General features: G+C 43.3%; 2 protein-coding genes across 2 annotated transcripts; both read left to right on the forward strand.

Annotated features, from left to right (window-relative positions):
* The first annotated feature begins 3,152 nt into the window (after positions 1-3,152).
* Positions 3,153-3,647, forward strand: LOC147944101 (uncharacterized). Its single transcript, XM_087512463.1, has 2 exons — positions 3,153-3,370; positions 3,422-3,647. The coding sequence occupies exons 1-2, from the start codon at positions 3,153-3,155 to the stop codon at positions 3,645-3,647; spliced, it is 444 nt and encodes a 147-aa protein (XP_087368589.1).
* Positions 3,648-9,332: 5,685 nt separating this feature from the next.
* LOC147944102 (uncharacterized) lies at positions 9,333-12,745 on the forward strand. The gene is made up of 7 exons (XM_087512464.1): positions 9,333-9,927; positions 10,054-10,157; positions 10,224-10,410; positions 11,042-11,508; positions 11,553-12,175; positions 12,314-12,407; positions 12,650-12,745. Exons 1-7 carry the CDS (start codon positions 9,333-9,335, stop codon positions 12,743-12,745), a joined length of 2,166 nt encoding a protein of 721 aa, XP_087368590.1.
* Positions 12,746-14,241: the final 1,496 nt, after the last annotated feature.

Consider the following 14,241-nt stretch of genomic DNA (forward strand, 5'->3'; position numbering starts at 1 on the left):
GGAGCGATCATATGCATAATTTTCTGGAACTCAAACTTGGCAAATTTAGTAGTTCAGATTTTATGAATCACCTATGATGAATGTTAGGTTCTTAGGACACGAGGTTTGTGTAGGGACCTTATTGGTGGGCATGGTTAAATCCCACGTCATATTTGATTATAGAGCAACTTATTGCTTCATAACCCTGGAGTGCGCCGAGAGTGCCAATATCAAAGGAGATCCCGGAGAGCGATCATGTGTTGTTAGAGTCGCAGAGGCGAGTTTCTTAAGTCCTTGGACATGTGAGAGGTGTTGATGTTCATATTGTGGGAGAGTCAATGCCAGCAGATTTGATTATCAGTCTCGTGGAGTTGTATGATGTGATCCTTGGTATAGATTGGTATTTGAGGGAGTGAGACCCACTTCTGGGAGTCTCGTGATCTCGGCCATATAGGCACGGAGGATTATCGAAAAGGGGCGTGATGCCTATTTGGTTACAATCTTGATGTTAGAGTCAGTGTTGCAGTCTATGGTTGGCGGTATTTAGGTTGTTAAGGAGTTCGAGGATGTGTTCCAAGTCGCCTTATAGGATGGCTCCAGCAGAGATGGCAGAGCTTAAAAGCAGCTAGAGAATCAGTTGAGTAAGGGATTCATTCATCCCAGCGTTTCACTGTGGGGAGCACCGGTTTTATTCATTAAGAAAAAGGAAGAGAAATTCCGCTTGTGCATTGATTATCAGGGTCTAAACTGGGTCACTGTGAAGAATAAGTACCCTCTTCCCAGGATTGATGATTTGTTCGATCAGTTGAGAGGTGATACTTGGTTCTCCAAGATTGATCTGGCGTTAGGTTACAATCAGATTTTGATAGATGAGGCAGATGTGAGAAAGACGGCCTTCAGGATAAGGTATGGGCATTATGAGTTCGTGGTGATGCCTTTCAGGTTGACCAATGCACCAGCAGCGTTCATGAGATTGATGAACAGTGCGTTCCAGGAGTTTTTGGATGTGTCTGTTATCATCTTCATCTACGATATTCTGGTGTACTCTAATAGTCCTGAGGAGCATGCGGTACATTTGAGAGCAGTGTTGGGAAAGCTGCGGGAGTAGAAGCTGTATGCTAAGTTAAGCAAGTGCAGTTTCTGGCAGAGGGAGACGGGATTTTTAGGTCATATTGTTTCTGCAAAGAGAGTTTCTGTGGATCCAGAGAAGATTCAGGGCATCAGGGATTGGCCTAGGCGGCAAAATGCCATAGAGATCAGGAGTTTCCTTGGTTTGGCAGGTTACTACTAGAGGTTTGTGAAGGGGTTTGCGAGTAAGGCACGGTCGATGACTAAGTTGATGGGGAAGGACGTTCCTTTTGTTTGGTCACAAGAGTGTGAGGAGGATTCGCAAGCCTAAAGGAGATGTTAACTACTACGCTAGTGGTGGCCTTGCTAGAGCAGGGTGAGCCTTATATGGTTTATACAGATGCTTCCAGAGATGGTTTGGGGTTGATAACTCTCTAATTTATATGTTTTTAGCATCCTTTTTTGTCTATATTTTGCATTGTTTATACCCTTAACTTAGCAATTTTAGGTCACTAACTGTAGGAATTCACTTTTAGGCCATTTAGGGTGTTGCATTTTTGCATTTGCATATTTTGGATGAAAATAGGTGCTTAAGAGCCTAAAATGGGGGAAAACAAGGACAAACCCGAGCATGTACCCGAAGGAGCCATCGAGCTGCAAGAACAGTCCGAACCCCAACACGATCGAGGAGGATCCAAGAGCTGGAAGAACAACTCGAAGATATACCCGAGGAGTAACCCGACCTTATCCTCGTGTACTCCATCGAGTAGACCCTCGGGCAGGACTGGGAAGCTAAGTCAAAGAGGTTTCCATATATAAACCCCTCCTCTCCTTCCTCGCAAACGAGCACGCCGCAGACCCTCAAACCAGAGAGCGAGAGCTTCTGTGAGAGAACTGAGTGACTCAAAACACTTTTCACCTTTTGTTAGATTTTATTTCATAACTTTTTATCATTTCTTTAGATTTCTATCTTGTGTTCTTACTTCTTTACTCTATCGTTTTTCATAATGCAATTTTCGTTCATATATGCTTTTATGTTTCTTGCTATGATTTCCGAGTAGTGTAGTAAAGTTTCTAGGGATGGGATAGATGATTTTGTGTTCTTGATTGGTTAGGATGTCTTAGTTTGGTTGTATATGTTTAATAGATTTCCTTCTAGATTGGTGTTTTTAATGCTGTCAACAAACCGAGAGGGTGATATTAGATCTAAGGTGTTTTACCACCAAGAGGTGTAGATGAGATGCTTGAATCTACCAATGCTAGAGGTTTACTCACTTAGCCTAAGAGATTAGATGAGTAAGGGGTTTATTGACAATAATGAATCGGATCTTAATGCATGCTTGGTCATGTTTCTCCAACGAGATTTGGGTAGGGGAGTGATCAAGGTTGATTTTTTCTATCACGAGAGTGTTTTAACAAGATTTTAGAGATTTATTGTCTAGTAAATATTTGCTTGAGGCATGTAAGACATCTGTACTGGTCAGGAACACTTAGGATTCGATTACCCCATCCTTAGAAGCTTTCGTATCTTAATTGTTTGCATTTTCATTCATCACTCGATCCTTTACCCGAACAGGTACACGATCACCTGCTTCGAGTAACCCCTCGAGTTGTTCATACTTCATTTGTTACTCGATCACCCCACCCGATCCTGTACGCAAATGCTTGCATCGAGTGCTTAGGTCGTGTGGTTCTCTGTTTATATTCTTTTCTTTTATTATTTTAGGATTGTTAGACAAAACCATTTATTGCTTGGCTTGACTTGCACTGTTCTGATTGCATCCTTCCTGCTAGCATAAACAACCATTTGGATTGATAACCCTTTGTACTACAACTGCATAGGGAATTGATACCCTGGGTGAAAATCCGCTTATTAGGGGTGCGTGTTGATGCAGCATGGGAAGGTTATTGCCTATACTTCACGGCAGCTGTGAAAGCATGAGGACAACTATTCTACTTATGACTTGGAGATGGTTGTTGTGGTTTTTGTCTTGAAAATTTGGAGGTCTTATATTTATGGCGGGAAGGTAAATGTTTTTACAGATCATAAGAGCTTGAAGTACATTTTCACTTAGCATGAGCTAAATTTGAGGCAAAGGCGGTGGATGGAGTTGGTGGCAGATTATGATCTAGAGATAGCTTACTACCTTTGTAAAGCTAACTTGGTTGCAAATGCTCTGAGTCCGAAGCGGGCGGCTTCGGCTAAAGAGCAGGATATGGAGACTATGGTTGGAGAGATTAGTACTTGGAAGTTGTGTGCTATTACTCAGGAGCCGTTGGGTTTAGAGGCGGCTGATCGAGCAAATCTTCTCAGTAGAGTGCGGTTAGCTTAGGAGAAAGATGTGGGGTTGGTGAATGTATATATAGATGTCAGTTTGGAGTATCAAGTCTCCGCCAATGGTACCATTCTTGTGCACGGTCGGATCTGTGTGCCCAAGGATCAGAAGTTGAGGCAGGATATTCTAAGGGAGGCTCATGCAAGCATGTTCTCCATTTATCCAGGAGCGACTAAGATGTACCTTCACCTCAAACGGTACTATTATTGGGTCAGTATGAAGAAGGATGTAGCTAGGTCGCAAAGTGTGATGTCTGCTAGCTAGTGAAGGCTAAGCATCAGGTTCCGAGTGGCTTGTTGCAGAGTTTGTCATTCCGGAGTGGAAGTGGGACATGATCACGATGGATTTCATGGTAGGAATGCCAGTGTTTTGGACTTTTGATGTGATTTGGGTCATTGTAGACCAGTTGACTAAGTCTGCACATTTTCTGGCCATCAAAAAGACCGATGAGGCAGTGGTTTTGGGTAAGAAGTATGTGAATAAGATAGTCAGATTGCACGGTTTGCCTGCGAGAATTGTGTCTAATAGAGATTCCAAGTTCACTTCTGGGTTTTGGAGGGCGTTTTAGGCAGATATGGGCACGAAGGTTCATATGAGTACAACCTACCATCCTCAGACAGATGGGCAGTGTAGTGACCCTCACCAAGGGGTACAGGATAGAGAAGAAAAACACGATAAAAGGACTCGGAGAAAACTTTGGAAGATAGAAAAGAAAGAACATTGAGGAACGACCGAGAGACTTGTGGAGAAAAGTCACTAAGACGCGGAACGGCCAATGGCAAAAAAACGGACATGAACCGTTGGGCCAACAAGGGTGATAGACGATGGTTGTTGGGGAACATCGGTGTGAAATTAAAAGAAGGATAAGGAGAGGAATGACCAAGATAAAAGCAAGAGGAAGACAAGGATTGGATAGTAAAAACAGAATGGTCGTGTACCATCTGACCGGCCAATGTACCATGGGCCATTGATGGGGTAGGCCGCGGTACGTACCGAACACGGTTGGAATGTACGGAATGAATGGTGAAAGGATCGTTTCCCTTGGACAAGGGTACCATGCGTTGTGGACGAAAGGACCGACACGGTAAAGGAGATCGTACACTGCGTACAAGTACGTAAGTGTACTTGGGACGCAGAAGTGACGAGAGAAGGACGAAGGGAAGCGAAAAGGTCTGGCCATGCTCAGGAAGCCACGTGTCAAAATCTTAAGACGTCTCCGCCAGCTATTGAAAAATGAACATTTGTCAAGTCGAGTTTACCACCTGCTTTGCATGGAACTCGATTGAGAGGCTATAAATACACCCTTTAAGCCTCACTTTCGACATCTTTTGTCCAAAGAAACTCTCAAAAACTCTCTAAAAACTTTCGACTAAGCCTTGTGAGATCAAGAGCCGTGATTCTAAGGGTCCAAGGAGGAGAGAGAGGAGGCAGCTTAGTCGGAGCTAAGGCTAAGAGGAAGAGGAAATGCTCTCAGATCCATGGTGTGGTGAAGATCAACTCAATCAAGTTCTGCTAAATCTGTGAGTTGTGGTTGTTTGTTTATGGATGATGCATTAGCTCTCTAGCTCTTGCATCAGTCCTTGTTTGTTGCATGTTTTTTTGTTGCATGTAGTTCTTGTTAGAATGCATGTAGACAAGTTAAAGTTTAAGCAAACTTGCATGCATTCTTGGGGGAGAAGTGCATGGAGTCTTGGTGATCTCGATTTGTTGCTGCATAGGTGAAAGACCTATTGCATGCAGGTGTTTTGGTATAAATATTTGCAAGAATTTTCTTGCATTAAAATCGGACATGGGGTGTCATGCATATTAAATTGGTAAACATGCATAATTTGGAAAAGTTAACCTATGTGGACTTGATGAAAGATTAGTCCAGCATGCATGCGAGAATTACCAGGATGGAAAGAGCCGCATGCATGCTGGGATTGATGAGAAAAATGTTACATGATGAGAAGAAATAAATGTTAGAATTTTTATTGCATTTTCTTGCATAAAAATCGGATTTAAGGGCTTGCATGCATGAATAAAAATTGTGGGAAAATAACCTAAGTTTACTTGAGAAGTTGAACTTGTGGGTTAAGTGGTATCTTATTTGTGCATATAAGGGGCATGCATGCATGTAGGAATTCTTAAGTTTTCTTGATTGTATTCTTGCTTCTTAAGATTGATGTGGTGCTTGATTGTATTCTTGCTTGATTTCGTTGCATTGTGTTTCTTGATTATCTTGCTTGAATTCTTTGGGTGTGTAGAAGTACTTAATTCTTTGTGTCGTTAAGCTTAGAATTTAAGTACTTGTCCTAGCTAGTCCAGAAATTAAATGTTTTGGTTCGTAGCTAGTGATCGATCTCTGTCCCCGAAGTGAATGATGGAAGTCCAGTGAGCTAATCCAGAGGGATCTCACTGTAAGGACATTTCGGTGCATGACGATGTGGCCAAGTGTATCCGGTTGGTTACCTAGGGTGGTATCAACGCGGAGGATATGATTGGTGTTCTGGTTGGTTACCTTTGTGGTTTCAACGCAGAAGGTGTGTTTGGGACGGTACAAATGATCGAAGGGCCCTAGGGTGATGAGGCGTGGATGCCGAAAGCATGGCAGGATTGCCTAAGATGTGAAAAGTCTAGGGTGGTCAAGTTAACTTGATGCACTGCTAGCATTCTCTACCCGTCAGTTGAAGCGGGTGTTGTGGCATGGATGCCAAGGTTGAATAAGTGTCTAGATTAGTCAAGTATGCTTGATTGTGTCTAGATTATTCTTGTGTGTTTCTTGCTGCTTGTTTAACGCTTCCGTATTTCGTGTTTGTTTGCATGTTGTTGTGGGGTAGATGGGTGGGGAGAATGCATGTTAGATGGTTACCCAACACACTGAGTAATCTTATATTACTCATTCTATTCCAATGTTTTTATCTTACAGGAAGACTTAGTGGGTTAGAGTTTGGGCAGCTAAGAAACCGGCTAGGGTGTTTTCATGCTGTTTTGCAAAATGCTATGCCTTTTAAAATGTTTTCTTCGAAATGGACCCACCTGTTTTATTGGTCTTTGTTTTAAACGCAACAATGTACTAAGTATAAATAAAAGTTATTTTCGTATATTCAGACAAGTGGAAATGGTACATGGCCTAGTCTTGGCCAGTGCAACGCCGTGTGCGTTCCAAGGGTTGAAAACCCTAAGGGACGTGCGCAGCGGGTAGGCATTCCCGGTGAACTAGCCGGGAAACCTAATTCATTGGTGGAACCTCGGACAGATAGCGGGCGGTTGTTCTCTTTGTGGCGTTCTCGAGCCGGTCTGCGGTTTGTCCGGCCAAGGGAATGGTTTGGAGGCGTTACAATGGAAGTATCAGAGCGAGTTTAGAAACTCGTGGACACTTGGACTTTTCAAATCGGTTTTATCGAGTAAATGTGTTGCAAACAGCATTTAGAAACCGGTTGTTGCTTGTTTAGTTGTAAGGAGAACCTTAGACTTAACTAGCAGCTTCCATGTTGTAGTGCATATGTCTTTAGGTAGCGTGAATGGCGGGAATGGTTCAGGGGGACAAGGTCCGGGGCAGGAGGTGCCAAGTCACCACAATGGGTATCTTTCGACCGAGTCAGAAAGTACACATGCGACCATAGACCCAGATAATTGGAGTCTTGACGGGTTGTTGGTTGGTTATGACGAGGAGGTGGACCAATCTATTGAGTCTGATCCTTCTTAGTGTTTAGAGGAGGATGAGAAAGAGGAGAATGGTTGGAATGATCAGTCAACATCAGGAGAGTTTGAAGTACCGAGCCAAATCAAAATTACCATAGATGGACGCGGCATGACCGTAACATTACCGGAGGGAGAAAGGGAGGAGACCAGGAACCGAATTCTGGATATGTTATCGGGGTTAATGGAGGATTCAGATGATGAGGACCATGCTGGAGTCGAGACCAATATTGGAGTGAAGACCAACGTCGGAGCTGAGGCAAATGATGGAGCTGAGACCAATGTAGGAGCAGAAGAAGCCGAGGGTGATGGAGACCCTAGTTCGAGTGACAGCAACCAGGAGGAATACTTGGAGGTCCGAGACATTCTATCAAGTGATGAGGAGGGTATACCAACCCTCATTGTTGAAGTGAAAAGGAGACCAAGGATTGATTCTAGAGAAGGAACTACTGAAGGGGAAGCTCAATCCGTGCCAGTACCAGTACCAGTTCGAGAGGAACCAATGGCTGACCCAGTGCCAGGGACAAGCAAAGTTCGAGACAGACCAGATGAGAGTGGGAATGTGCAAATGATGGAGAACCGAGGAAGTGAGACCAGGAGTAAGGGCCGATGGGATCCGATGCTTCTTGAAGTTCAGCTGAACAACGAGGCGTTGTTGAGACGTTTGAGGGTGGCGGAAACAGAACTGAAGGATGGCCGTGTACGTATGGCCGTAACAGTACTGGGGAATAAGTGTGTGCGGGTGGCCAAAACAGAACCAGAGAATGAGCATGTGCCTATGGCCGAAGCTGAACGAAAGAGTGATCCGGTACCGGTGGCCGAGACCGAACCAAGGGAGGACCATGAACAAATGTTGGAAAACGAGATCGAGAGTAATGGTACGAGAGTAGTTGGAGGTGAACCAAAAGGAGACCAAGTGGAGACAGTCGAGAGTGAACCAAGAGATGGCTGTTTTAATATGGCCGATAATGAACTAAGGGGTAATCAAGAGGTGGTACCTGATCAAGAATCAGGAGGTGATCAAGTAGAGATGGCGAACCAAGAACTAAGAGACTCAGTGATGGTGTTAGTTGAGAAGCTGGCTGAGGAGGGAAGATTGAGGAAAGAACTTGTTCGACTGGAACACGGACAAGGAAGTGAAAAGCGTACAAGGTACTTGTACGAGGGCATAGGACCAATAAGGCACGAGGAGATGCAACCGTTGAGAGGAATGCCGAGAACTCGAGCTGAGGCCAGGAAGCGAGTGACATATCCTTCCCGAGCTAACTTGAGGTATAAGAACTCACATATGTCCGTACAACCATACATCCATACAACCCTATGTCCGTACAACTATCACATTGGGCCGTTCGTACCATTTAGAGGCCTTACGAGTCCAACCCACCAAGAACAGTCTCCAACGGTCAGTAGAACTCGAGAAGATTCCTATGGAGCCGTTGGCGAGATTATGCAAGTGGGTGTGCAAGTGGGAAGTCAAACAAAGATCACTTGTGCACTTAAGAAGATGTCACTTTCATTGTGTGTATTTGTGCATGGCATCTTAGGTAGAATATTCCTTGTGTAAATGTATATATTTAGAATGTAACTAAGAACCAAATAGAGTAAGAAGAGAGAATTCTCCTTCTCAATACACTTTACACTTCCGATCACACTCTTTCTCTCTCACTCGTTTATACTCACTCATACTATCTTATTTTGTTCAATCACACTTGTTCTACACTACTTTGTTCTTTCTAAACTTACATGGTATCAGAGCCTTGTTGTTCCATATTCTTATTCTCACACACACAAAACGTTTTCGCTCTAATCTCTCTTATCTTTTCTGTTTGACTTTGAAAGTCTCATCCTTTTATCCATTGGACAATAGTATTAACCAACGGTAACTTCAACATGGAAGGCACCAAGACTTTAGTTGTTCATGTTACTCTCAAAGGAGAGAACTACTTGTTGTGGGCAAGAACCACAAAGACGGCACTATGTGGCCGATGGCTTTGGACCCATATTACATCGAGTGAAGCTCCAAAGGAAGAGTCAACCAAAGATGACAAAGCTGTGGCCACCAGTGGTGAAGAAAGATGGTTTCAAGAAGACCAAAGTGTTCTTGCCATCATTCAGAACTCCCTTGATGCTCCAATACTTGAAGCTTACTCTTATTGCAAAACGGCCAAGGATCTATGGGACACATTACAAAATGTGTTCGGCAACACTACCAATTTAAACCGAGTGATTGAGATCAAGAGGGCCATTAACAATCTCAGCCAAGAAGATATGGAGTTCACCAAGCATTTTGGAAAGTTTCAGTCTCTTTGGGCTGAGCTCGAGATGCTCCGACCGGCCACCCTGGATCCGGCTATCTTAAACGAGAGGCGAGAACAAGATAAGGTGTTCGGTCTACTTCTAACACTGAATCCCTCTTACAACGACCTTATCAAACACATCTTGAGGTCGGATAAACTCCCGAGCCTTGATGATGTTTGTAACCAGATCCTGAAGGAACATGGATCCATGGGTTTGTTTGGGAGCAAAGGAAAGCTTGTAACGGCCAACAAGGTGGAGATAGCTTCCGCAAACAAAGGCTACTTCAAACATGATGACAAGAATCCACCTGTTTGTGACCATTGTAAGAAGGTTGGCCATTTCAAAAGCCGGTGCTGGATACTTCACCCTCATCTCCGAGTTAATCGACCGACAAATAAGCGTGGTGGACCAAGAGCTCATCAAACGACCATGGCGGCAGAAGCGACAACCGCCGAGCCAAACCATCAAGTCTCTGGAGGTAATGGAACTGCTCTAGCAGCATCATCTGAGCTGGTGAGGAGATCAGACCTTGATGCACTCATCAAAGCTATCAAGGAAGCCTCCGGTAACTCTTATCTTGCTTTAAAACCAACTAAACCTCTTATTGTTGATTCTGGTGCATCTCATCACATGATTAGTGATTCTAAGTTGATTAGTGAAATTAAACCTGCTAGTGGAAATGTGATTATAGCTAATGGTGATAAGATACCAGTAGAAGGAATTGGAAATTTAAAGTTGTTTGACAAAACTTCTAAAGCTTTTTATATGCCGAGTTTTACCTCAAACTTATTATCGGTTAAGAAAGCCACCACTGATTTAAATTGTTATGCAATATTTGGGCCTAATGAGGTATATTTTCAGGATATTGAGACAAGTAAAGTCCTTGGCCAAGGTGTTACTCAAGATGATCTCTACTTGCTCAAGGACTTGAACCTGCCTTCATCTAAGTTATCTTGTTTTAGTTCAATTAATGTTAAAGCAAACAATGTTATTTGGCATGCTAGACTAGGACACCCTCACTCTCGCGCTTTAGAATTAATATTTCCAAGTATTTCTTTCAAAAATGATGAATGTGAGGCTTGTATTCTTGGTAAACATTGCAAATCTGCTTTTCCTAAATCATTGACCATTTATGATAATTGCTTTGATCTTGTTCACTCTGATGTTTGGACATCTCCATGTTTATCTAGAGAAAATCAAAAATATTTTGTTACTTTTATTGATGAAAAATCCAAGTATACTTGGGTAACCTTACTTCCTTCCAAAGATAGAGTTCTTTAAGCTTTTATTATTTCAAAATTATGTGACTAACCATTATAATGCAAATATTAAGATTTTGAGATCAGATAATGGTGGAGAATACACAAGTCATGTCTTCAAACAACAACTCAACAAGTATGGCATAATTCATCAAACCAGTTGTCCCTATACTCCACAACAAAATGGTGTAGCTGAGAGAAATAATAGACACCTCATGGAAGTGGTTCGATCTATGATGTTCCACACTAATGTTCCGAAACGTTTTTGGGGTGATGCGGTCCTTGCAGCTTGTTACCTAATCAACCGGATCCCCACAAAGATTTTGCACGATGCTTCTCCATTCCAGGTACTAAACAAAGAACAACCTACATGTGATCACCTACGAGTATTTGGTTGTGTTTGCTATGTCTTAAAACCAGGTGAACTAAGGGACAAGCTCGACACCAAAAGTACCAAGAGCATGTTCATCGGCTATTCTACAACTCAAAAAGGCTACAAATGCTATAAATCCGAGTCTAGACGTATCCTGGTGTCTCGCGATGTAAAGTTTGTAGAAACTCGGGGATACTATGACAAGAAAATTTGGGACGAACTTCGCGACCTGTCCGCATCACCATCCGATCGTGCCAAGAACCTCCGTATTATCCTTGAGAGGTTAGGTATCGAAAACGATCAGGACACCGACGGATCAGTTGGGCCAAACTCACCAGACAACCCTGCTCCACCTGTTGACCTTGACACGAATGGCTCAGATGCAGCCCTCACTCAGCCTACCTCCGGTGACCCATCCGAGTCAAATGAAGAACAAGCACTCGAGGAGGAGAGTCAACCTGAGGAGAAACTTATATATGATGATGATGATAATGAAGCACATGATCATGAGGAGGTTATCCCCTTACGGTGAAACGGCTACGACATGATCATGGGGAGGTTATCCCCTTACGGCGAAGTCAACGGCTACAAAATGTTCCCCGCGTATACTACAACAATGTTGCAGTTGCACATCCTATTCAAGCAGTGTGTACTCTTGCACATTTTCCGGTGGAACACCAAGCCTTTCTTGGACAAATTGACAAGCTATGGGTTCCACAAGCATATGAGGCCAAAGACCAAAAGGTATGGCGTGATGCGGTTCAGGCGGAGAAAACCGCCATGGAGAAAAACCATACATGGGATGAAGCTGACTTACCAAAAGGCAAGAAGGCTATCACATCATGCTGGATCTTCACTATCAAGTACAAGAGTAACGGGGAGATGGAACGCCATAAGGCTCGACTGGTTGCACTCGGGTTTACACAAACGTACGGGGAGGACTACCTTGATACGTTTGCTCCGGTGGCTAAACTACACACGGTCCGAGTAGTTCTCTCGTTGGCCACTAACTTAGACTGGGAGCTCTGGCAAATGGACGTTAAGAATGCATTCTTACAAGGCAAACTTGAAGATGAGGTTTATATGAGGCCACCACCCGGTTTAGAAGACACTATCGGCCCAGGAAATGTCTTTAAGATCAACAAGGCTATATATGGTCTAAAACAGTCACCAAGAGCATGGTACCACAAACTCAGTACTACCTTGCTTGGGAGAGGTTTTCGCAAGTCAGAAGCTGATCATACTCTCTTCACACTACCAAGTGACAAAGATATTATAGTCATTCTAGTATGTGTTGATGATATCATCATATCTGGAAGTGAGAAGGTAGGTATTCAAGATACTAAAGAGTTTCTTAAATCAGTTTTTGACATTAAAGATCTTGGAGAGCTTAAGTATTTTCTTATGATAGAGGTATATCGATCTAATGAGGGATTATTCTTATCACAAAGAAATATGCACTTGATCTCTTAAGTGAAGCAGGTAAGCTTGGATCAAAGGCTGTGACAACACCACTTGAAGAAAACTATAAGACAGGAGGAAAGGGGGAGCTTGAGGAAGCTCCATTTGAAGATGTCACACGATATCGGCGACTAGTGGGTAAGCTTATATATCTTACCATTACTCGACCTGATATTTGTTTTGCTGTGAATCAGGTGAGCCAACACATGAAAAATCCAACTAGACATCACTGGAACATGGTAAACCGAATCCTCAAGTACATCAAAGGATCATCGGGACAAGGCATCTAGATGGGAAGAAACGAGAGTACTGAATTGGTGGGATATTGCGATGCTGACTATGCCAGAGACCGTGAGGATCGTTGATCTACCACTGGATATTACACATTCTTAGGAGGCAACTTAGTAACCTGGAAAAGCAAGAAGTAAAAGGTTGTGTCACTATCGAGTGCTGAAGCCGAATAGAGCAATGAGAAAGCTGACTACCGAATTGATGTGGTTGAAAGCTTTACTAAAAGATCTTGGAGTTGAGTCTACAAAACCTATCACGATGCACTGTGATAATGAAGCAGCTATCCACATAGCCACAAACTCGGTATTTCACGAGAGGACAAAACACATTGAAGTTGATTGTCACAAGGTGCGAGAACAGATTCAGCTTGGTGTCACTCTTCCATGCCACACCGATAGCAAAGAACAACTAGCCGATATCCTTACCAAGGCAGCCAGTCCACAAGTCTGTGAATATATTCACCCTAAGCTCAGTCTTAAAGACCTCACTCGGCCATGAGATTCCCTAACATGGCACCTACACTATTTTTCCCTTATGTATAGTTTTTCCCAAGTGGTTTTCTATACTAAGGTTTTTAATGAGGTGGGTGCTCGTGAGTCCAAACTTGATGTTCTTACTCGATCAAGCTTGAGGGGGAGTATAAGAACTCGCATATGTCCGTACAACCATACGTTCGTACAACCCTATGTACGTACAACTATCACATTGGGCCGTCCGTACCATTTGGAGGCCTTACGAGTCCAACCCACCAAGAACAGGCTCCAACGGTCACTAGACTTCGAGAAGATTCCCATGGAGCCGTTGGCGAGATTATGCAAGTGGATGTGCAAGTGGGAAGTCAAACAAAGATCACATGTGCACTTAAGGAGATGTCACTTTCATTGTGTGTATTTGTGCATAGCATCTTAGGTAGAATATTCCTTGTGTAAATGTCTTTATTTAGAATGTAACTAAGAACCAAATAGAGTAAGAAGAGAGAATTCTCCTTCTCAATACACTTTACAACTTCCGATCACACTCTTTCTCTCTCACTCGTTTATACTCACTCATACTATCTTATTTTGTTCAATCACACTTGTTCTACACTACTTTGTTCTTTCTAAACTTACATGAGGAACACGGCATACTGTGTGGCGTGTGGGGATAATGGTCATTGAGTCCTCAACTGCTGGAGAGCAAACCTGTGCACTCCAGGGCCGGGAGATGTTGTAGTATCTTGGGAGTGTCGTGCATTCGGACATCAAGGACATAATTGTCCAACCAGAAACGTGAGACTGGATGAGAGTGGACCAAGCGAAGGTGAAGCTCCAGTGCCTGCGGCCTCGACCTCTGTGATCCCTCCCACTGAACCAAGTACCGACCAGCCGCCTAGCCAGTGTGAGTGTAACTGTAGGATGTGTAAGTTCCTAAGATGATCCTAGGCACCTGTTAGCCATTTATGTAGGGTTGTATGTAGACCTTTTGGGGGAAATGTTGGAACTTGATTTTGGTTGTG

Source organism: Camelina sativa, chromosome 5 (genome assembly GCF_030686135.1).
Source record: "Camelina sativa cultivar CO46 ecotype springtype chromosome 5, ASM3068613v1".
Lineage (NCBI taxonomy): Eukaryota > Viridiplantae > Streptophyta > Magnoliopsida > Brassicales > Brassicaceae > Camelina > Camelina sativa.